The sequence below is a fragment of the Rhinatrema bivittatum genome, chromosome 1, assembly GCF_901001135.1.
Source record: "Rhinatrema bivittatum chromosome 1, aRhiBiv1.1, whole genome shotgun sequence".
Classification (NCBI taxonomy): Eukaryota; Metazoa; Chordata; class Amphibia; order Gymnophiona; family Rhinatrematidae; genus Rhinatrema; species Rhinatrema bivittatum.
Genome location: NC_042615.1, coordinates 87,783,395 through 87,806,507, shown reverse-complemented (window position 1 = coordinate 87,806,507; position 23,113 = coordinate 87,783,395). Strand labels below are relative to the sequence as shown.

General features: G+C 43.8%; 1 protein-coding gene across 1 annotated transcript in view; it reads left to right on the top strand.

Moving 5' to 3' along the window:
- The first annotated feature begins 3,911 nt into the window (after positions 1-3,911).
- SH3RF1 (SH3 domain containing ring finger 1) overlaps positions 3,912-23,113 on the top strand; it is a 321,835-nt gene continuing 302,633 nt past the window's right edge. The window contains exons 1-2 of the mRNA XM_029573678.1: positions 3,912-4,211; positions 18,184-18,666. Coding sequence (XP_029429538.1) covers positions 18,283-18,666 — 384 coding nt within the window. The 5' untranslated portion in view covers positions 3,912-4,211; positions 18,184-18,282. The remainder of the gene's footprint in view (positions 4,212-18,183; positions 18,667-23,113) is intronic.

Below are 23,113 nucleotides of genomic sequence, written 5' to 3'. Positions count from 1 at the left end.
CAAGAGCAGGACAAGGCTGAAGCAAGAACAGGGGTCCTAGGTCTGACCCTCTACTGGACCTGCACGCCCCAGGATGACCAACAACGCAATGTTGATCGATGAACAGTCCTCCAACCATTCCAAGCCCTTTCGGACCTGCCGCTGGGTACGCAATAGGCGGCAGGCCGGACAGAGGACGAGGGCAGACAGAGTCCTTAGAACACAGAAGACTTTGGACTAGGTCTGGAGCGAAGACATCATAGAAGAGGGCTGAAGCGAAGACATCACAGACGAGAGCTGAAGCGAGACATCATAGACAAGGGCTGAAGCGAAGACATCATAGAGGGCTGAAGCGAGACACTGTAGACGAGGGCTGAAGCAAGGGTCAAGAACTGGTTCGAGACTGCGACGCAGCACGCCCTACACAGTCCACCTGGGCTCGATGCGGACTCCAGGAAGAATAGTGGAAGCTGAAATCAGGACATGACGAAGATCCTGAAGAGGCCTGCCCTGGGACGCGCCCTATACAGCCCCCCACGGGACTGGTCACGGACCACGCCAGGCTCAGAGCAGGTTCAAACAGAAACTTGACATGGACGGACGCAGGGTTGCAATAGGCTCTGAAGACCGGGGCAAGACTGAAGCAGGATTTGATTCTCAAGGATTTAAAAACAACGGACTGAAGCAGGAAGTCTTCCAGAGGGTTGCACTGCGGAGATGAGGATGGCCTTGTACCGTGAGGCTCCCTACACAGCCCACCCATGGGACTGGTCACGGAGCACGACAGCGGTACGCCAGGAAGGTGGACATCTGGGAACCAAGGCATGGAGGCAGAGACGAAGACGAGGACATCAGGAACATTGAGAGAACAGAAGACCAGAACATCAGGCACTGGGAACACGAAGACATCTGACGACAGGGTCAGAGGACATCAGGAACCTGAAGACAACTGAAGACCTGGACAAAGAACATCTGGAACATGGAGACGACTGAAGACCTGGGCGAAGGACATCTGGAACATGGAGACGACTGAAGACCTGGGCGAAGGACATCTGTAACATGGAGACGAAACCGTCAAAGCAGAAGAAGACCACGGAGGACCTGGACCAGTCAGAAGACACAGACGACTGTGGAACCCGATCCGAAGGCCAGGAGTGACTGAAGAGGAATCCCTTTTATAGGGCTGAAGCAGGAAGACGTCGTCAGGTGGGATCAGCAGCATTTCCTGTCAGTGGCCCTTTAAATACAGTGAAGAGGCGCATGCCGGTGCCTAAGGGAAGGTCCTGAAGAGCTGCAGCACCGCAGATAGCGGCACCTGGCCACGCAGGAGCAAGGAGGAGCAGGCAGGCCACAGGACGGCCTCCAGGCTCCCAGGCGAGGACCCCGAGAATGACGTCGAGGCTCCCTGCATTGAAGGAAGGGTGGCAGTGGCGTCCCCCCGGCCTCAGAGGGACGGCAGATGGTCAGCGGTCCCCCGACCGCATGGGTGAAGGCCAGCATGCGACTTGGGCCGCAGAGGAGCGGCAGGCCAGGCGGTTCCCTGCCGCGGGAAGGCAGCACGGCAGCCCGACGGCGTCTGAGGTGAGAGGCCTGCTCGCGGAGGGTAGCTCCGCGGGCAGGAATTGTAACAACAAGTACCTGACAAGTACCCAAACATTAAATAGGTCCCATGCTACCAATGCCGGCAACAAGCAGTGGCTATTCCCTATTGATCAATAACAGTTTATCGACTTCTCCTCCAGGAACTTATCCAAACCTTCTTTAAACCCAGCTACACTAGTTGCCTTAACCATATCCCCCCTCAGTTGTCTCTTTTCCAAGCTGAACAGCCCTAAGCTCTTTAGCTTTTCCTCATAGGGGAGCCTTTCCATCTCCTTTATCATTTTGGTCACCCTCCTCTCTGTATTTTCTCCAGTGCAACTATATCTTTTTTGAGATGTGGCAACCAGAATCGCACACGGTATTCAAGATGCAGTCTTGAATACTGTGTGCAATATATTGAGCAATACAGAGGCATTATGACGGCCTTCATTTTATTTGATATTCCCTTCCTAATAATTCCTGCTTGCTTTTATGACCGCAGCAGCATACGGAGCCATCAATTTCAATGTAATATCAGTTATGACACTCAGATCTTTTCCTGGGTGGTAACTCCTAAAATGGAACCTAACATTATTTAGCTATAGCATGGGTTATATTTTCCTATATACATCACCTTGCACTTGTCCACATTATATTTCATCTGCCCTATGAATGCCCAATTTTCCAGCCTCGCAAGGTCCTCTTGCAATTTATAACAATCCAGTTGTGATTTAACTACTTTGAATAATTTTGGTCATCTGCAAGTTTGATCACCTCACTCATCATACCTCTGTCCAGATCATTTATAAGTACAGATCCCTGAGGCATGCCAGTATTTACCTTTTCCACTGTGAAAACTGACCATTGAATCCTCCTATCCCATGACTTTTTAGTTTTCTTAGAAGCCTCTTTTGTCATATGCCTTCTGAAAATCCAAATACACTACATCTACCAGTTCACTTTTATCCACATGCTTATTTACCCTTTCAAAAAATCTAGCAGATTTGTGAAGACAGACTTCCTTTGGGTAAATCCGTGCTGGCTGTTTCCCATTAAATCTTGTCTATCTATATGTTCTTGATTTTATTCATTGTAATAGTTTCCACAATTTTTCCTGGCACCAAAGTTAGGTTCACCGGTCTAAAGTTTCCCAGATCATCTCTGAAGCCCTTTTTAAATATCGGGGTTATTGGCCATTTTCCAGTCTTCAGATACAATGGATGATTTTAATGACAGGTTACAAAATTACTTGTAATAGGTCTGAAATTTCATTTTTGAGGGCTTTCAGAACCCTGGGATCTTTACCATCCAGTCCAGGTGATTTGCTATTCTTCAGTTTGTCAATCTAGCCTACTATATCTTCCAGGTTCACCGTGATTTGGATCAGTTCATCTGAACTGTCACCCTTGAAAACTGTATCCGGAATGAGTATGTCCCCAACATCCTCCTCACTAAACACTGAAGTGAAGAATTTGTTTAGTCTTTCTGTGATGGCCTTATCTTCCCTAAATGACCCTTTAATCCCTTGATCATCTAATGGTCCAACCAGCTTCCTCACAGGCTTTCTGCTTCTGAAGCCGTCAAGTTAGGAAAAGGGACGCTCAATTAACGTAAAATTGAGCGTCCGTTTTCCTATCTCGCTGACAGACACCTTTCCTGCTAGTCCATTGCCAAGGAGATGCTAGGGTCGCGCAATTGTTCCTAGCACCTTGTTAGCGCAACCCCTCATTTTATTATTGTATTGCGTGCCCAGGAGCGGTGGCTGGGCACGCTTTAGGAAAGCAGGCACTCAACACTGACTGCCCCTTTTCTGCGCATTTTTATTGTATTGGCCTGACACACACTCTAAAAAAAATACCCCAATTGTTTACCTTTCTCCAAAACTTTTCAAGTTCTAAAATTTCCCAAAGCAATATGTACCTATCCTTTTCAGCCACCAGCTAGATGATGCTCTCCTCTCAGTACTCTCTACCTTCTTACTCCTGTTTTAAAGCACTGTTCTGCAGTAATCTGTAATTTTCAGGTTAAATCACAATTTATTTTCATTTAGTAGTCATTTTTAAACTCCTGATTTGTATCTTATGCGTTTACTGTATCCTGTGGGGATCACTGTTTTTAACGTGTTCAGTAAAACCTGTGCAAAATTTTAATTACAGTTTCAGTGGGGGTTTTATTACATCAGTCATATTTTCATTTAGAGAAGACATTAAAAAAATATCTAGAAAAAAAAAATCAAGACAGGAAGTCCTACACCTGCTCATCCTACAGCAGACTCGGTAACCGCTATTGTGGGTAAGTTAGTAACAGATCTCCGCATTATTAGTAAAGTATTGTGGGATGGAAGGTAAGTAAGAGATTGACCTCGGTTGCATCCTCTTTTGCTATTCTGTGCGCGTGACGCGCCCCTTCAGACGCCAGGCAGCGCCAAACTGCAGCGCATTCCCCAGCAGCTGCCGCCCTCATGAGCCCCCACCTAGCAGCGTAACGTTGCTCCAGCCCCGCCCTCTCCTGACGTAGCAGCCGAAGGTCCGGACTGGAGACTGGAAGAGTAGTAGAGCCCCTGGAGACGACGCGAGGCGGCGGCTGCAGATGAGTGTGCTGGAGGGGGGCGCGAGAGCTGCGTTCGTTCCGGTTCTGCTCCTGCAAAGCAAGTAAGTGAGCAGCGCAACTGGGGAGGCCGAGAGGGAGGGAAGGAAACCCGCGAGTACTGCTCTTGTGTGCGGGCGGGGGGTCGTAACTCCGCCCTCACTTTCCGGTGCTTAGGGACGGGACCCCCTCGCTTGCTCGCTCGCTCTCCAGCACAGGGGCCGGGAGTCCCCTTCCGCCACCCGTTCCCTCCCCGCTTATGAGCCCACGGGGAGCAGAGCGCTATACATGTCGCGAGCCTGCCTCCGACTGTTACCATGGAAACGCGGGGACTGGGCTCCCTGGTCATTCTCTCGGGCAGGTTGGCTGCGTCCCCCTTTCTGTGCCCGAGCGCTCGCTCTCCCCGGTGAATGGGCGGAGTGGCGCGAGCCGGTGCCTGCTGCTGCTGCTGCGTGCACAGGGTCTGGGAGAGCACGCACAGGCCACCTCTTCTTCATGAGGAAAGTTGCAGCAGCAATTATTCTTTGTCGCCTTAGTGGTGTTTCGTTAGCCATCCTGACGCTTCCATCATTCTGTAGATGCTTGGCATTTGTATTTGTTTTAATTGATGAAAGAGGTTGCAGTCATTTTTCTTATTTTTTTTTTGGAACGCTTTTCCTGTTTTATGCAGCTATTTTATATTACAAAACGTTCTATTTGCTCAAAACTAATTGTTGCCAAATTAACTGCTTTCTGATTTTATTTGAGGGAATCGCTGATCTATTATCTATATCTGTGGTGCCACTGTACGTACGCAGTGCTGTACAAATACACATACGAGACAATTCCAGCTCCATAGTTTACAGTCAAACATCGAAGACAAAAGAGACTTTGGGAATTTAAAAAGGAAATGATTTAAATCAAAAAGCTGGTGAATGTGATAATTCTTTTGTGAAGCTTGTCACAAGGTTCTTAATAATATGCTGTTAGCAATTTATTTCGTCCTTTTGTTTAAAAAAAATGAAAATTCAAGATCAATGTTAAGTCCTAGTGAGAATTATTCTGAGCTATTTTTTTGTTTTCCCTTAGGGCGTTTTATAAGCTTCATTAATCTGTCACACAAGGGATAGTCTTTTCAGTGGTTTGAAAACTGGCGGTCATTAGATGTTAAAAATAGAATGAACATCAGTACATAAAAAAAAACTTAATTACTACTGTTATGTTCAGTTGAATAGCTCATTAAAGCTGTCCTTGCTGGGACTCTGATGACTAAATTCTCTGTGCGCTCTCTTTTTACTTTTCCTAATTTCGTTCATTGTGTGAAGCTTTTCTAAATGTTCAGCTGTACTCGGCTGTTGTAAAATATTGACCATAAAAAAAATACTTGTAGGGCTTAAATTTGTGTGTGAGGCTTTAGGTTTGTCCCTCAGTGAACAAACTTCTCCCTACAATCTTTGGTTTACTATCCAACTAAAAATTTCTAAATCTCAGTATTCTTCATTATACATTTCCCATTTCTTGATTTGTAATCTGATCATGTTCACTAAAATCAAATGTAAAATTATGAAACTGTCAAATATTAAAATGTTTAGTACAAAATTGTTTAATAATCTCCCCCCAGCATTCAGCCTGTCTTGCCAGTTGTAAAGGATGATCTCTTATGTGTAATTGGATCTATCAATGTACAATAATAATACGTTTAGTACTGACCTGGGAAACTCAGACATAGCTTCAGATCTCATTACAATTTTTTGCTCACTATGAGCAAATAAACATTTTTGCTTAATCTTTCTTTGTCTTAAGTTTAGCTTTGTGGCATAGTAGTATCCACAACAGTGGGTTTGCTTGTAAAGTGTTTTGGGAAACTGTTTGTTTAAAAAGTTGTACAAATGAAAGGATCCTCCAGGATTCCTCAGCTGGAGAATTGCTTACTTCTTTCTGGGTTATATCTTTATTTTTTTTTTCATTTGCAGAGCAGTCTTAAGTTTGGACCATAGGACACTGCTCATGCAGTAAGGAGTGGTGAAGGGGGCCACTCCTTACTGCATGAGCAGTGTCCTATGTAATCAAAGATATATATATATATATTTTTTTTTTAATTGTTATGCCTTAATTTCTCTTCCAGTGAGATAAGTCATAGTGAAAGCTTTAGGATGTGCATTACCTGGAACAGTCTTTCATTGGAAGTGATAGGAGCCAAAAAAATGTCAGAATACAAGCAGACTTAGGAAAGACCCAGAGAGCCTTGGGTGTGAGGGAGAAGACCACAGATAAGCAGGCATTCATGGGGAGACTGAGTAATTTACCTTCTCCACATCTACCAACATCTTCTCTGTGTTTACTATTGTGCACATATGCTCTGTGACGTCCACCTTTTTAAGTGTTTACTAGTTAGGAGTCATTATTTACATGTTTTGATTCATACTTCCATTGTGCTTTAATCAAAGATGTGGTATTTCTTACTCAGCATCATTAGACAATGATGGCTACTGAGGACAGCATATCCTGAGTGATGGTAACTATAATGTAGGCATCCAGGACATCACTTGCTCGCATCTGCCCTTTCACACTTCAAATAAATGCCACTGACAACGTGCTTTGGGTTAACTGGGCCGCAACTTTAATAAACCTGGAGGCCCGAGCCACTGAATTAACATTACAACTTTAAACAACAAACTCAACCAATCATCCGCCACTCCTCTAGCAAGACGATCCTCGCCAGCCACACGGCTCGTCCCTCGGCCCGCACCGAGTTCAGGCCCCCACCGCCTGCCAGCAAGGAGCCAACCCGGTGGGCCCCCGCCGCCGACCAGCAAGGAGCCAGGCCAGGAGACTCCCGCCGCCTGCCAGCAAGGAGCCCGCAACTGATAACTACCCCAGTTGTCCACCATTCTCAAATTGCCACATAATTCCATCTTATTAGTTACCCCATACATAAGCTGTATCGGCTCGGGCCATCCGCCAGCTGCGACGAACGAAAGAACACCAATTACAAACCAACAATAGAAGGGCGGGTGGGAGAGAAAAAACGGCCGGCCAGCTCTCGGGGCAGTCGCGGCAAAGTGCGAGGCCGATGATGCGCTGCCCCGAGACTCCGCCTACCCACAGATGTCCTCGTGCTCGCCCGCCAATCACGGCAGACTAACACGACAACCGCTCTTCCCTACCAATCCCTGCTCTATGCTCGCGGGGCAACTCTCCCCTGGCCGCCCCCCTTCGCCTTCCTGACCCTATTCTGACCTAACTGTCACCCCCTCCTCCCTTCCCGAGGCGCCCGCCACGGGCCTAGGCCTGCTCCCAGAGTGTGCCTGGGCCCACATTATCCTGGCCAGCCGGACACAAGGTCCGGCTGACCTCTCACATCCATAAGGACCTATATGAAAAACATAAGAAACTGAACCCCTCTCCCAGATTATACCGTAGTAACATAGAGACATAGTCCATGACAGCAGATAAAAGACCAAAATGGTCCATCTAGTCTGCCCAGTAGATGTTTAGGATTGTTAGATGCTGCTCCATTCAGATTACCTCCCTGCAGAAATATTATACCAGAAGGACCATAGGTTGTCAGTTCTTTATTTCCATCCTCTAGGGGCTCCTATTTGTTTATTCCATGCCCTTTGAATTCTGTATATCAGGACCAATGGACCTATCCACGCTAACATTTACACTGTTCTGTCCCAGGTTATCATCCTTCCATGCCCTTATTACCTACCACCGTGTTACATCTACTTCCCAGTTGTGAGCAATATAAGCTTGAGCACGATACCGTTCTTTATCCAGATTAGTTGGTTTTTGCCTTTGGTGCTGTACAATTTTGGGTGGATCAACATGCGAGATTTTATACCTAAACCAACACTTCCCATTTCTTACCCAACTTGCCCTTATACTTGTATTTATAGTTGGCCCATCTATCTGTCGCAAACATACTTAAATTCAGTTTTGATTTCTACCACCTCCAGTATAAGTTATTCTAGGTATTTATTTATTAAAACATTTCTAATCTGCCTTTTTCAGCTATGCTGTATCTATCACCCTCTCAGTAAGGAGGTATTTCCTTTGTCAGCCTCTTTCCCTCCATCCTCATATCATGAGCCCCCTATCCTTGAATTTTTTTCTATGAAAAATTGCATGTTCTGCTATATACTTGTATATTCCATTCATGTTTCCCTTCTTTTCTGCAGGACATACATTTTGAGTGACTTAAACCTCTTTGTGTAGCACAGTTTCCTCAACCTTTTTTAGGTCAGGATACACTTTGAAGTTTGCTTGATCCTCATGTTGCACCGAATCAAATTTTACAATGTCGTATATTCATACCCACTGGTCATGTGACTGTGAAAATGCCAGAAAATGCACTTTTATCTAAATTGAACAGTCTAAAAAGCCAAAAATATGATTTAGACAAGTTTAGAAATATAGGTTGGCGATCAGGCCAGAATCAATGTAAATATGCACTTATAATATATTTGTGATTTTTGCTTCATTCCCCAAGTCAGATTTGCATTTTAAATTTTTTTTAAAATGTGCTTCCACATTTCCCTGCAGCCTTTCTCTCAACTGATATTTATTTAAAATTTCTTTGTAAACCACCTAGCATAATTCTTTTATAAGTGATATAAATCAACATACACAATTTATATTTAGAAAACTCCAAGTCAGTGCATCCAGTATTATTGATTCAAAAATGAGTGAGTTAAGTGAATGTAGATTTAGTTTTTATATTATAATAGTTTCATGAAAGACATATGATTGGGCAATAGCCAGAATTGTACCCCTGATGATTGGAGCTACTGCACATAAGTTTGTGCTGATTCAGCCCCTTTCTTTGTCCATTCACTGACTTGCCAATCAATGAAAACTACAATCCATATTTTCTCACATGGATAAAAAAAAAATTATAACTAATTTAGTATGTAATATGTTTAAAATCATTTACTGATTTAAACTGGTTTGCCAAATATTTCAAAGAAAATCAGCTTATAAAGGAGATTATAAATCATTTTTTCCAAAGCACCTGTCAGATATTTCAAAATATCACAGGACAGTCAAACGATTTATTTAAAACTGTTCCCAGAAGAAGTGATTACTGAAAGATGATATGTGAGGTCTTAAGATAAATAAAATGTGAATGAAAAAATATTTTCTGACAGAACATTAAAAACCGCTTTCTGCATGAAAGTGCAAACTTTTGTTAAAATAGAAATGAAGAAGAGATCATAATACTGTAAAAACCAGTGATAAATGATAATTCTTCATAGCAAGAATTAAACAAGAACTGCACCTTTAAATGACAGACAGACCCTTAACAAATACAGACTAGAAAGACCATAAAGTATAAATAGAAATGAGCCATAAAATCTGAACTGGAAACCACAAGAAACTCGACTGTATTATGTATGCAGTGCAACAATGGAAAAACAGAAATAATTCTCAGAAAACATCAAGCAATAAAATCAAGAGATAAATCATTGATAATAAATATCAGAACAACCAGCAAACATCCAATAATTTAAAAAACTTGCATAAATGTGTTTTATTTTCCAAATACCAATAAAATATTTCAAAACATCTGATGAATAAAACATCCAATAATCAAAAAAATGTTATAAATTTCCCAAAATACCAATAAAATATTTCAAAATGGAAAAAAACATAAAATAGCACCCGATTAATCAAAATTAATAAGCATTAAAACACCTCCTGTTCTTCATACATGGTGTAGCGATGGGCTGGCTGTGGGCTGGCCCCATGACTGGTTGACTCACCCCTGGATGCCGCAGGACCTTGACGTGGCAAGTTGCCACCGTCGCCCCTCTGGTAGGATGCCATCCTCTTAGGCACACACTCCTCTCAGCGTTCTAAGTAGGCCCCACAGCGGGAAGGAGAGGTTCGGCACCTGAAAATGTCAGTGCAGCAGAGTATTTAAACCCTCTCTGCGCCTCCAGCCAACACCTCAGCAAGTTCCCTTTGCCTAGCATGGTGAGTGTTGCTCCTGGTCTTGCCTTGTCCAGCCTTGCCTTCAGCTTTGCTTTGTCCTTGCCTTGTCCAGCTTTGTCTTGTCTTTGCTCTGTACCCTTCCAGCCGTTCTGCCTGCTCACCTGGACCTGACCTTGCCAGGAACCTGGACTATGTCTTGTTCACTGCCTGCCCTGATTTTGTCCCATCTCTGGACCCTCTCTTTGGCCGCCCTCAGGACCCACCTAAGTCCTGCCGGGCTCAATCTGTGGGAATGGGGCTGGTTTAGACGAAGCTTCAGCTTGTTTCAGACCAGGTTGTGTTCGGGGACTTAGTAGGTTTACCTGCTAGGCTGCATCAGTCCTGTTGTGGCACAAGGGCTCACAATAACTTTTTGATTTCCAGTTACCCTGAGATTGTCGTGGATCGGGAGAGGTAGGGCCACACACATTTATCTTCTCTCATATACATGCCCATGCTTTTACATACACATTGTGTGTGTGTGTGCGCCTGTGAGAAGCCTATATTGACACATGGATGCACACAGTCTGTTAACACACACACACACACACACATACATACACATGCTTTTCTTGAACACATACTGATGGCCTCCTCTTCTCTTCAGGCTGCGGTGGCCTCTTTCTCTCTTTGGGCTGCGGTTAGATGGCTTCCAGTCTCTTTGTCTTCTTGGGCCATGGTGAGATGAGCTCCACTGTGGCCTCTCTGGCCTCTTTGGGCTGTGGTGAGATGGGTTCCATTGTGGTCCCATGGGTGCCTCTCTTTTTTTCGGGCCACGGCGAGATGAGCTCCACCGCACATGCAGCGGGTGCCTTCTGAACAAACAGCCTATTAGAAGGCAAGCTGCTGCGGTGGCAAGAAGAGACTGGTTGGTGGATTGAGCTGGTCACAAGCAGAGTAGGGACTCGGGGAGGATCAAAAGCTACAGGCTGCAGTGCAGTACTGGCAGGGTTTAAATGAGAACACTACCATGAGGGAGGGGAGACCACCACATCACAGGAGCAATCTTCTTAGCGTGCCACCGCACAGTGGTTATGAAGCTCTGGTGTGGGATTTACCGGTATTTATGTTGCAGCCTGTACCATGTCGGTAGCACTTCTCTGAACTGCTTTCGTTCTTGTAATGTTCTTACAAAGCTACAGCCTCCCGAATTGAACATAATGCTCAGGGCAGGGCAGGGTTTTACTAGTGACCTATACAAAGGGTAATATTACCTTTTTCCAGCTGGTGAAGCTTCTGCATACACCTGTCCATACTGTTATCTTTCCCTTCTGCTTTATGGTATTGACTGGCAGCCTTCAGGTCATTTGAGATGATTACTCTCAGTACTTTCCTGTTTAGTAGTTGATTGTTCTTGTCCTCTTAACTGATAAGTGACTAATGGATTTTTTCATCTCCAGTACATGATTTTTACACTTTTTTTTTTTTGTATTGAATTACACCTTCCAACTCCTTCACCATGGTTCAGGTTTTTCAGGCCCCCTTCCAACTCTTTTAGACTTTTGTTTCTTCTTTAAAGCATAGTTTTTTTCCCTCAAGTTTTCTGCATTGTCGCCAATAAATATATTGAAAGTACTGGTTCTAGCAGGAAGTCTGGTAACTTTACCTTGTTATGTAACGAGTTGGTCCATCATTCAATTAACAGCTTTCTGTCATCTCATACTAGCTAGCGTATTTACCAGCACTGACACTGGCATCAGATGTACATTGCAGGGGGCATCCAGGAACTCTGACAGATAAGTTGTGTTCCAGCAACCGATCACAGGAATGGTCACCTCGGGACTCATTTTTCAAGCAGTTGGGAACTGGGAGAGCGAGTCATCAGTGGTCAAGCATGAGGTTCAGAGAGTCAGGAACAGGAGAGTCTCCCACTACGCTGAACCATGAATATTTTCCTGGTGTATGACCTCCATCCTTGACACCTACCTCTGCCACTGTCCCTCCAAAAAGGGCGTGGGGAGCTGCTGCTTTCTATGGTTTCTGAGTTAGAGGATGAGCTTGCCCCCTGGGGAAACTTGAGCCCAAATTTATGGCTAAGGATTCTGGTCAGCTCCCATACACACAAGTCAAGGCCTTATAGGACACAGATGTCATCGGCTGAAGCTTGAACCTGATCCAGCTATGCAATGACTTCAGCGGTGCACTTCCTTGCAGGCTGTCTGGACTCTCTACGAAGCTGGTGCATTTCTTTCCTCATGCGTTGCATCTCCATATGTAGACGTCCATTCTGCCGTCACACTGATCTCAGCGAGTTCCTATCTCGCAGTCAGTTCCACTGCAAGCTGGTCTGCCATTGCATCTGGCGTGAGTAGTGTTTCTGTTGGTGGGACAGTGCCATAATCTAGAGCTCATGCCCACACTGGCTCCTGGAGGCCTGCAGGGTGTAGTTGGTGCGCCTTAGATGTCTGTCAAGGATGTGTCTGGCTCTGGAAAGAGCTTGACCATCTGACTATCTTGTGTTTCATATGCTAGCACCTTGCTTGCCAGCTGTTGACTGTTGGTAGATTGTCCTGCTGTTTTCATGGGTGGTGGATCCTGGGCTGTATCCTTTCAAATGCTGGCTGATTCTTTTCTGCCACTCCTGTTGTGAAAGGCTTCTCTATTTCCATTGGCGGCTGAGCACCTGAGAAAAAAAAATGTAACAAAACATATTCGTGGCAAGTATTGATCTACTATTACTCCCTACTGGCCCTCTTTCCACTGGAGATGCATACTCGCTTGCTCCTTCTGCAGCAGGTGCATCATTTATATCTATGCCAGTATGGACACCAACAACAGAATCCAGCTGAAGCGTCCTCTGTGTCAGCTGTACGTTGCGTGGTGGACCTCCTGTCATCTGGCACTTGGATCTCTCAATCGGTGCCAGCTTTGTCTGGACAGCCATTCTGCTGTCCTGCCAGTGATGATTCAGCTGATCCATAGTTCTGGTTGTCACTGACAGGCTGACATCTTGGTGATGCCCTCCCAGATTTTCCTCTTGGTCTTTGAGGATATCTTTAGGCCAAGTAGCACACTGTGCTTTTTACCCATTGCACTAGAAGGCCCATCTGTTCCTCGGTGAAGCACAGGTCATGTTGACACAACTTCTCCAGCTGTTAGTTATTGGCTGTTTGTTCCCAGTGATCATAAATACTGGATGGTTGGTATGGGTCCCTACTTCCGTTGGCGCTATTCCCACTCCCTGCTCTCCTTCCCTTCCCTCTGCTGACACCTCCACTTACCTTTTTTCTCTCCCCCCCCCCCTTTAACTGCACTTTTTACCTGCTTCTCACTTTCCCCAACTGGCTGTTGCTCCCTCTATACCCCGTCTCCTCCTGTTCCATCTCCCCCTCCGGCTATACTCCTCCAACCCATGCACCACATGCCTCCTATCTTCTCTGCTATCACTCACCATCTGGTATGCTCATCCGCTCCCTTACTCACACCCCTGTCTGTCACGCTCCACTCTCTCCTCAGCCACGAACACCTACTTCTCTCTTTCAGGAATGTAAATACAAAAATGGACAGTTCCAAAGAAAGACAATCACAGACCAGCAATCAGATCCACTTTACTCAAGAACACAAAATACAAAAAGGATGGAAAAGTGCAAGGCAAAAATAAGCGGCACAAAACAAAATACCAATCAATAATTATAAAGAACCATCACCAACACTTGTACCCCAAGAAAACCTCTTAATGCCTAGTTCAGAGCTTGCCTAACACTGACGAAATGGCCCTGGAAGAAGCTGTCTTTTATTTCCCTGAAAGGAGGAGTGTCCAAGAAAACTGATGGACATCTGTGCACACTACAGGTCGGCTAAGGTCACTTCTATCAACCAATAGGAACACTGCAGCATTTTTCAAACTTTGCGCCGTTTCTACTGTGCTTTTCTGCATTTCTGTTTTAACTCCTGTTTTTGTGTGCTTTGTGGACTTGTCATACGTGGTTTTACTCTAGCTTTATTTGCATACTTTAGTTTACAGCATCGTGCAGGGCTGCATGTTAACGCACAGTAAGTAAAGTTAGTGCTACACATTTACTCCCGATTTTGCACAGGTTTTATTACGTTGTCCCCCATAGAGATTTGCTGCTGTTTCTGAGCTGTTCTTTATTACTTTCTATGGTTTCCCCTTTAGCTCAGGGATCCTCATGTTGATCTTTGAGGATTGTAACCCAGTTGGGTTTTCAGGATATCCACAATGAATATGCATGAGATATGTTTGTATGCACTGCCACCATTGTATACAAATAGATCTAATGCATGTTTATTGTGAAAATCCTGAAAACCTGACTGGGTTGTGGCCCTCGAGCATAGTGTTTGTGGACCCCTGCTTTAGCTCTTGGATTCTTGATAGGGCTTCCTCAACTCTGTTACTCACCTTGAAATCAGTCCTCCTGAAGTCCAGGCACCAAGTCTAAGCATGGTTCAGTTTCAGGCCAGAGTCTAATATTGGCTAACGCTGTTTGATGATCACTAGACTCTAAATATTTCCCTGCCATCGGGGGTCATTGACACTGTATCTACATTTGTCCGTGTCAGATCCAGCGTAGTCTTCCCTCAGGTGGGCAAAAGTTTGGTTGTCAGGGTTTCAGGGGTTATCTTCCCTCATTGTTGTCAGCACCTCCAGCCTTTGCTAGGATGGGGCATGGAAGGTCCTTGAACTGGATATATTTGTTTTTACTGTGGCGTTTAATAATTGGGTCATCACATTCTGTCATAGAACACGGTTTCTTACAAGTAGTAACTGTGCAGGCTTTACTTATTCATTAAGATTTTAGGTTAGAGTTATGGAAAACAATCTTCATGGAGTCCCAGGGACTTCAAGCTAGAATATATTACAAAATCTTATGAATATTTGAAATTTTGTGAAAATAGAGTATACTACATATTTATAGTGCACCTGTATATTTTGCTGTATGAGATATTTCACAAAGTAAGTGTATCTGTTTCAGGTGGATACAATCTTAAATTTGAACACTGGGAATTTGTGTATTTTTCAAGTCATGCAGTGAGTGATCGGTAAGGGAATGGAGCTAGGCCAGGGGTCGGGAACCCATGGCTCGCAAGCCAGATATGGCTCTTTTGAGGGCTGCATCTGGCTCGCAGACAAGTGTCGCCATACTTCGCGGTTCCCCGCTGACCCAGCTGCTCCCCGGTCCTCCGCCGCCCGGGCTTAAAATGCTGTCAGCCCGGGCGGAACGCGGCAGGACAGCTGGAGTCAGCGGCACCGGCGTGCTCTCTTCTCCTCCCCCCCGCGGCCCGGAAGAGGAAGTGGAGAGCATCGGGTGCCTGCGCGGGAAGAAGAGACCACACTAGCGTGGTCTCTTCTTCCGCGCAGGCACCCGATGCTCACCACTTCCTCTTCCGGGCCGCGGGGGGGAGGAGAAGAGAGCACGCCGACTGGAGTCATCCGGGTGCCTGCGCGGGAGTCATCGGGTGTCAGCCGGGTGTCAGCGCTGGAGTCATCGGGTGCCTGCGCGGGTCTTCCCGCGCAGGCACGCCGATGCTCTCTTCTTCCCGCGGCCCGGAAGAGGAAGTGGAGAGCATCGGGTGCCTGCGCGGGAAGACCCGCGCAGGCACGCTAGTGTCTGACGGGAAGAAGACTGCAGCGCGGCTCGGAGGAAAATGAAAATCTTCAACCGTGGCCGATGGGACTCCGCCTTCGCCTCCGCGAGGGCTGAAAATGAAGGAGGTTAGCGTTGGGAGGTGGCTGCTGCTGCCGCGAGTTCCCGGGGGGGGGGGGGGAAGGGGGAGAGAGAGAGTGAATGAATGAGCGAGCAAGCATGTGTGTTTGAGATCCTGTGTGTGTGAGTGAGAGATTGCATGTATGTGGATGATTGAGAGCCTGTATATGTGAAAGAGAGTATGTCTGTGATTGAGATCCTGCCTGTGAGAGAGAGAGCATGAATGTAAGTTTACCATTGGGAACCTGTATGTGTAAGTTTGTAATTGAAAACCTGTTTGTTTGAAAGAGTATGTGTGTATGATTGAGATCCTTTGTGTGTGAGAGAGATCATGTGTATGTATGATTAAGAGCCTGTGTGTATAAGTAAGAGAGAGATCATGTGTGTCTGTGTCTGATTGACAGCTGGTTTAGGTGATGGAGCATGTGAGTATGTGATTGAGAGCCTGTGTTTAAATGAGGGAGAGAGACCATGTGTGTCTGTGTGATTGAGAGCTGATTTAGGTGAGGGAGCATGTGAGTATGTGATTGAGAGCCTGTGTTTAAATGAGAGAGAGAGACCATGTGTGTATGTGTGTGATTGAGAGCTGATTTAGGTGAGGGAGCATGTGAGTATGTGATTGAGAGCCTGTGTGTAAATGAGAGAAAGAGAGGACATGTTTGTAAGCATGTGAATGAGAGTCTGTGTGTGAGAGAAAAAGACAGCATGTATTTATGTGATTGAAAGCCTGTGTGTGTGTAAGCGTGAAAAGATAGACAGCATGTGTGTAAATGTGTAATTAAGAGCCTATATAAGTGAGAGAGAAAAAACATTTGTATATGTGAGTGACTGAGAGCATGTGTGTATAGGTGTGTCATTGAGAGCCAGTGTGAGAGAGAGCGCTGGTATGTGACTGAGAGAGGAGAAAGTTCCAAGCAAACCACCCCACCTCCTGCTAATTCAGAACAATCTCAGGACACCTGGATATCAAATGTTCCCAGGTATGCAGAGCAAAAAAATTTTTGTATCCTTATTATTTTTCATTACTGGATCTTTGTGTCTGCTATTTTGAAATATTTTGTTGGTATCTGGAAATGTTTTATATGAGTTTTTAATTATTGGATATTCCACTCATCAGCTGTTTCGAAATATGTTCTTTTTGTTAGTACAGTTTTACTGCTGATTTTATATTTCTTGATTTGTTTTATAAGGATGTGTGATGTTTCTTTTTTCCTTTGTTACACTGCATACAGAGACTCTGGCTTGTTGCAGTTTCCAATTCAGTTTTTGTCTGCATGCTTCTTGTTATGCGTTTTGGTCTCTTTATTCTATGTTAGGTGAGGGACAGCACGTGATTCAGGTGAGGTTTTCTGCTGGCGTGTAGTTTCTGTGTAGGACTCTATAGCAGCCTGACTTGGTCCGTTTTCCTAATAGGAGATGTATTGGTGTCTTAAGGCCTGGTGTAATATTTTCAGAGACTTATTGTACTTTAAAAGTGTGATCTTACATAAAATGCACACATTTACTTGTATTTAGTTTTAAACATATTGTATGGCTCTCATGGAATTACATTTTAAAATATGTGGCGTTTATGGCTCTCTCAGCCAAAAAGGTTCCTGACCCCTGAGCTAGGCTCTTAATTTACTGCCTCAACTATTGCATTACATTATCAGTTCAATGATGTATTATGCTCAGCCTTTATTTTTTTTGGCTAATATCCAAGTGGAAGCTCTCATCTGAGGTCCCCTCTTAGCCATTTCGCTGGGATTGAGAACCTGTACAATATAGGGGTTAAACTCTGTCACTTGACCCTGTTGAGGATATGATACATATAGTAACATGGTAACCATGGCAGAAAAAGATCAAATAGTCCATCCAGTCTTCCCAGCAAGTTTCTATGCAGGTTACCCCCCAAGCCTTATGTTAAGGGCAGTAATATTAACAATTGAAACCAAGCAACTGTCAAACCCATAACAAAAATTACTGCTAGCAACATTTTTACAGGGTGAGCATTCTTCTTAATAATTCATACCAAGCTGCTTGAACGTGCTTTGCTTTTGAACTTGGCTGTAGAAGCAGTCCTGTGCTTTATCCTTAATGTCTGTCTATCGGTACCCTGGACCGTAAAAGTCAGGGCCTAACATTGGCTGTCGTCTGAACCCAATTCCCCTTTTTTCCCCACCACCTTCAAAGCAGAGAGCAATTTTGCAGTGGCCTCAAAATCTCGTAACCTAAAGATCTAATGACCATCGCCAAATCAAGAGGGTTAGACTTGAAAAAAAATTGTATTTTCTGTTAAGAGACTGCCAGCAGTGAATTTTGCCATGTTAGTTTTCAGTTTCTTTAACCACATCTGTTGATGAAAAATCCAGTTTGATGATCACTATATTTAGGAAAGGAAAGCACTTGTTAATTAATGTTTTCTCTCCCTTAGCAAATCCAGTGCAAAGACTGAAGAGGCATGGATGTAACATAATCCACTTTGGAGCACTAAGAGCTGGGCAGTAGGTCGCAAAGTGCTGTCGGTTAAACAATGGATGAATCTGCTCTGTTGGATCTGTTGGAGTGTCCTGTTTGTTTGGAGCGCCTGGATGCTTCTGCAAAGGTCTTACCCTGCCAGCACACATTCTGCAAGCGATGTCTGCTGGGCATTGTGAGCTCACGGAGTGAGCTTCGGTGCCCAGAATGCAGGACTCTGGTGGACTGTAGTGTTGATGAGCTTCCCAGTAATATTCTACTGGTTAGGCTACTGGACGGCATCAAACAGAGGCCAAGGAAAGCAGGCACTGGAAACAGCTGCGCAAGTGCATTGAGGGCTCAAAGTGGAACTACAGTGATTTGTGGCACGAAAGACCCTCCTGGTTCTCAAAGTGGACAGCAGCAGCAGCGAGTGCAAGCACGGAGCCCCCCTGTACGGGTACGTACCTGCGTATTGGACCACCTGTTTCTGCATGCTTTGTGCATGCATTCAGAAAGAGGACAAAGTGCTGGTGTTTTTTATGGGCCTTATTGAACCAAAGGGTTTTCCCCCCAATACGTACAGAATAGGAAACAGTCCTTTTTTTGAATAAGGCCCTTTTGTCTTTTAACTGTAAACTGAATTCAGTAATCTTTTCTCTTAATTTTTGTTGTATAATGTCGAACAGAATAAAAAAAAAATCTTTGTGCATGGGTAAGGCAGTGTTTCCAATATAAAGAGAACTATGTTAGTTCAACTGGCAATTAAAAAGCTGAGTGAGGATGAGGTAAAATAAGTAGTGGCTTGAAAAATGAACCTGAATACACCCTGGCTGTGCAAAGAGACTGACATGACTTTGTATTCAGTGTTACTGCAGTCACAGTCTTGAATAAACAACTGGTAAGTAAGTTAAGCATCTGTATTTTTTGTTCCTGATTCTGTTTATACCAACAGCCTTATAGGCTATGTGCACAAAAGTGTAGTAATTGCCTGGGGAAAGCTGTTGTGATTTAAGTGCTATAGATAGTGAATTGTTTTGTTATGGCAACTGTCACTGACGATAGCCACAGGGCAGTAGACTGATGTGCTTTACTTCTCCAACTGTTAGTACAGTTAAATGCCTCTCTCTCTCTCTTTTTTTGGGGGGGTGGGGATGTGAGCCATTATTTCTCCATTACTGACTACAGATGAAAACATTTTTAATGAAGAAGCACCTTCATTTATTTATTTGTTTTTTATATACCGATGTTCTATTTTGTATAATCACATCGGTTTACAGACAACATACATTGAACGTTTAACGGCTAACAGGTAAAAATTAAATACATTGAACGTTTCTGAATATCTTGAACTGTTAACAGATAAAGTGCCTTGAACGGATAACAGATAAAAAGTTAAATTAAATTAAATATTGCGTGGTACAAATGATTGATGGTTGAAAGGTCACCTTTGTTTAGTACGGGGACATTATAACTGCTTCGAATAGTTGTTTGGTATTAGAAGTTAAACAAAACAAGTTCTGTATGTTAAGTTTCAATTCGATTTGCGGGGAGAAGAGGGTCTTGAGTGGGATTGGTTATGTTATTGCTGCGAAGGCTTTGTGAAATAACCAGGTTTTAAGATTTTTTTTTTTTTTTTTTTTAATTTGAGTTGACGGCTCAATCCTTGGTCCAATAGGGAGTTTGTTCCATAGGGTGGGGCCTGCGAGTGATATGGCTCGTTGAGTTGTTGATGCCCTGTTTGTCTTTTTTTTTTTTTTTTTAATTTTTTATTTATCAGTATTTCAAAATACATAATCAGATATTCCTGACATCTTAACATCATATGGCTTTAACAAAAAATATTCCAATTGTGGAAGAAAAGCAAGCAGTAAATTTATCCTTAACCATAGTTTCCAAAGTCCACTGTAAGAGGAGTAGATCATACATATTAGTAAAGGTCATATATAATCATATATCTAAAGAAATTAAGGAAATTTCAAAGGCATTCCAACCCGGGGGCTGATTTTTATAGCCCTTTCCGGCGTCGCTTCAAGATGACATCATCTTGCTCTGCCCCCGGTTCCACTCGTCTCCTCTGGCTCCTTTACCCAGTCTCCTCCTGTTTGTCATTTTTGAGCATCTTCTGAAGAAGCAGCTCTTGGGTGATAGTTTGATGCTAGCTCTTAAATCTTTTCACTAAATATACAGTTGGGAGTTGTTGCCTTGTCTTTTGCAAAGTAGCATAGAAATCTTCCTGAAAAAAATGGATGGTTCTGAGCAGTTTAAAAATTAAACCAGAGAAAGATGGCAGTGCCCTAATGCTTCCACCAAACAGGAAAGCCAATTCAGTTGAGTGTGGGTTTTCAATTGAGCAGCCAGTATTGCTGGAAAAAAAAAATCTTGTTCTTAGGGCTTAAATTGGTTGGAAGGTGTAATTTTCCACTTAAGCAGTTTCTGTTGACAACCTTGGCACAGAGAACAACGTTGAATAACTTCTGTTATCTAAATAGAAGAGCATATTGGGAGTTGTATTTTCATTGAGTTTTAAACAAGATACTGTTTTTAAGTTAATATAGTTGAACTAGTCATGTCTATAGCAGTTAGGTTTCACATTTTAGTAGCTAAGCTTTACAAATTTGCTTTGAATAATGGAAACAGTGTGCAACGAGACTTCATAAACGTGTTTTCATTTTTGTCTTGGCATCCATATTTCTTAAGTAAGGTGTATTTGTGGCCATCAAGACAGTATTTCAGGAGCTGGTCAAAGTAAAAAATGTTAATTTTACCTAACATAGTCAAACTTTATTCTACTAATGATGTTGGCACATTAAGGCTTCATTAAATATTATTATCATTTTGGTGTTTTCAGGTTAATGGACGTAATTTTTTTTTTTTTTTAAATCATTTGTTCATGAAATAAACCAACCATTGTATGCAAGTTAGAACTTGAAACTGCTCATTTTAACTTCAAACGGAAATCCTATGGAAGAAATATTTTCATGGCGAAAAGACAATTTATAAAAAAACTAAATTTACCAAGGCCAACTTTTGTGATCTTTGTCATTTCCATTCTAGTCTTTAAAACGAGCACTAAACACCTAAGCCTATATTCCCTTCATGTTTAATGCCATAATTGGTGTCTTAATTTGATTTATGACTACTTTTACAAAGAAATGGTATTTTAAGATGATTATTTGTAAGATAAATCGGTTATCTTTTTATCCAGTCTAATGATAGGGCAAATAAGATGTTTTTGAAAGTGTTTGATTAACTTTTAATAACACACACACAGAATACCTTCAGGGTATGAACTAAATTGTTGACATAGGCCTGCTGAAATCTGCTGTGATACCTGTAAAAAGGAATATGTTCTGCTTCGGGAGATTGTAACTACTGTTTACTTAAAAGCCATGGATATAGACATTTGTAGTGAAATAGGTGGGCTCAGGATGTGACTTGGCGATACAAAAAGAAAATTAAATGCCAGTGCATTGGTGCCAAAACAGAGTAGGGTTCAATTTATTAAGCTAAAATTGTTTTTGCAACACTTCTGCCACATAAAGAATTTTTGATTAGCAGCGAGTCAGATTTTGAAATGAAAATGGTTAGGTAAACATTTTCTTACCTTTCTATATATTTTTTTTAATCTTTTCCATCTGAGTTCTGCCTTCTGTTTATTTTGTTGTCTCTTCATTCTTTTCCTCTTTAAGTATATTTTTGCTTTACTCTGTCTATTCTTTTTCCCACAGATAAGCAGGCTGAATTAGCCATGCTGTCTGGGGAGCGCCCCCTGGCAGCCCAGAGCAGGAACTTCTCATAGAATGTGCAGAACTTTGTTCTGCGCACCTACATGGTGCCTTCTCGCGCGCCTGCCTGCATCGCTTCGGTTTCTTTCTTTCCTGCGCAGCAACAGTCGCAGGTTCTTATCACTCTCATCTCTTCTGCTTCTATTTTTTCTTTAATCTTCACTTAGGTGAATCCCAAACAGCACTTTTCAGTACCATAATGGCTCCGAAGACGCCGGGATTTTAAGTTTTTTGCCAAGGTGGCAAAATGTCCATAATTGGACATAACTATTGTTATATATGTCTTGGCCTGAAATAGGACCAGGCATCCTGCCGGGATTGTGGCAGGATGTTGCCGCGGGCTCAACGACAAAGGGCCTCGAAGCTAGAATGGCTTCATTTGCAGGAAGGTCTTTCAGTATCGTGTACCTCCAGCCAGTGTTCCATGCAGTCTTCACCAGGCCGGCAACCCGATAAATCAGAAAAACAGAGGTCTTTTGGAGCCAGCCTCCAGTAAGTCGGCTGAGGGCAAAATGGGGCATAAAATATCGGTACAGCTTGCTGAAGGCTCTTATGTGGTGCACCGCGCTCACCCGACTGCTCCTGCATTGAATGTGTCGGGAGAGACGCTTACTACAGACCAGCGTCAGAACGAAGATTCGAGACTGATGCAGGATTCCGATTGACGCAGGCTAACTGTGGTCGACGCATTCGAAGAATAAAGCTAGTACGTCTCATCTTATGTCCGCACATGATATGCGTCGGCCGACGGAACCGCATCCGACGCATACACCGAAGCCTGTAAAACCTAAGGCAGGGTCGATGCACCCAATGCACAAACATCATATGTCTGAGGGTACCAACAGGGAGTTGCCTATAGTGTTCTCCATCTCCAACATAGGTTCTGGTACCTCTGAGGGGGTTTCCCTATGGATTTCCAGACGCTCTTCTTCCTCTGTTTCGGAAAAATGTTCTACTGGCAGCAGATCATGGGCCTGAGAGCAATGAAAAACATCCGAATGGGACCTGGAATGCTTTGTAGAGTGGGTTGGGAAATCTGCTCCCCCCTTAAAAGGTCACAAAGCTTTTCCGCCAACCAAAAAGAGGAAGACATCTACTGCGGCGTACCATCTTTCTGTT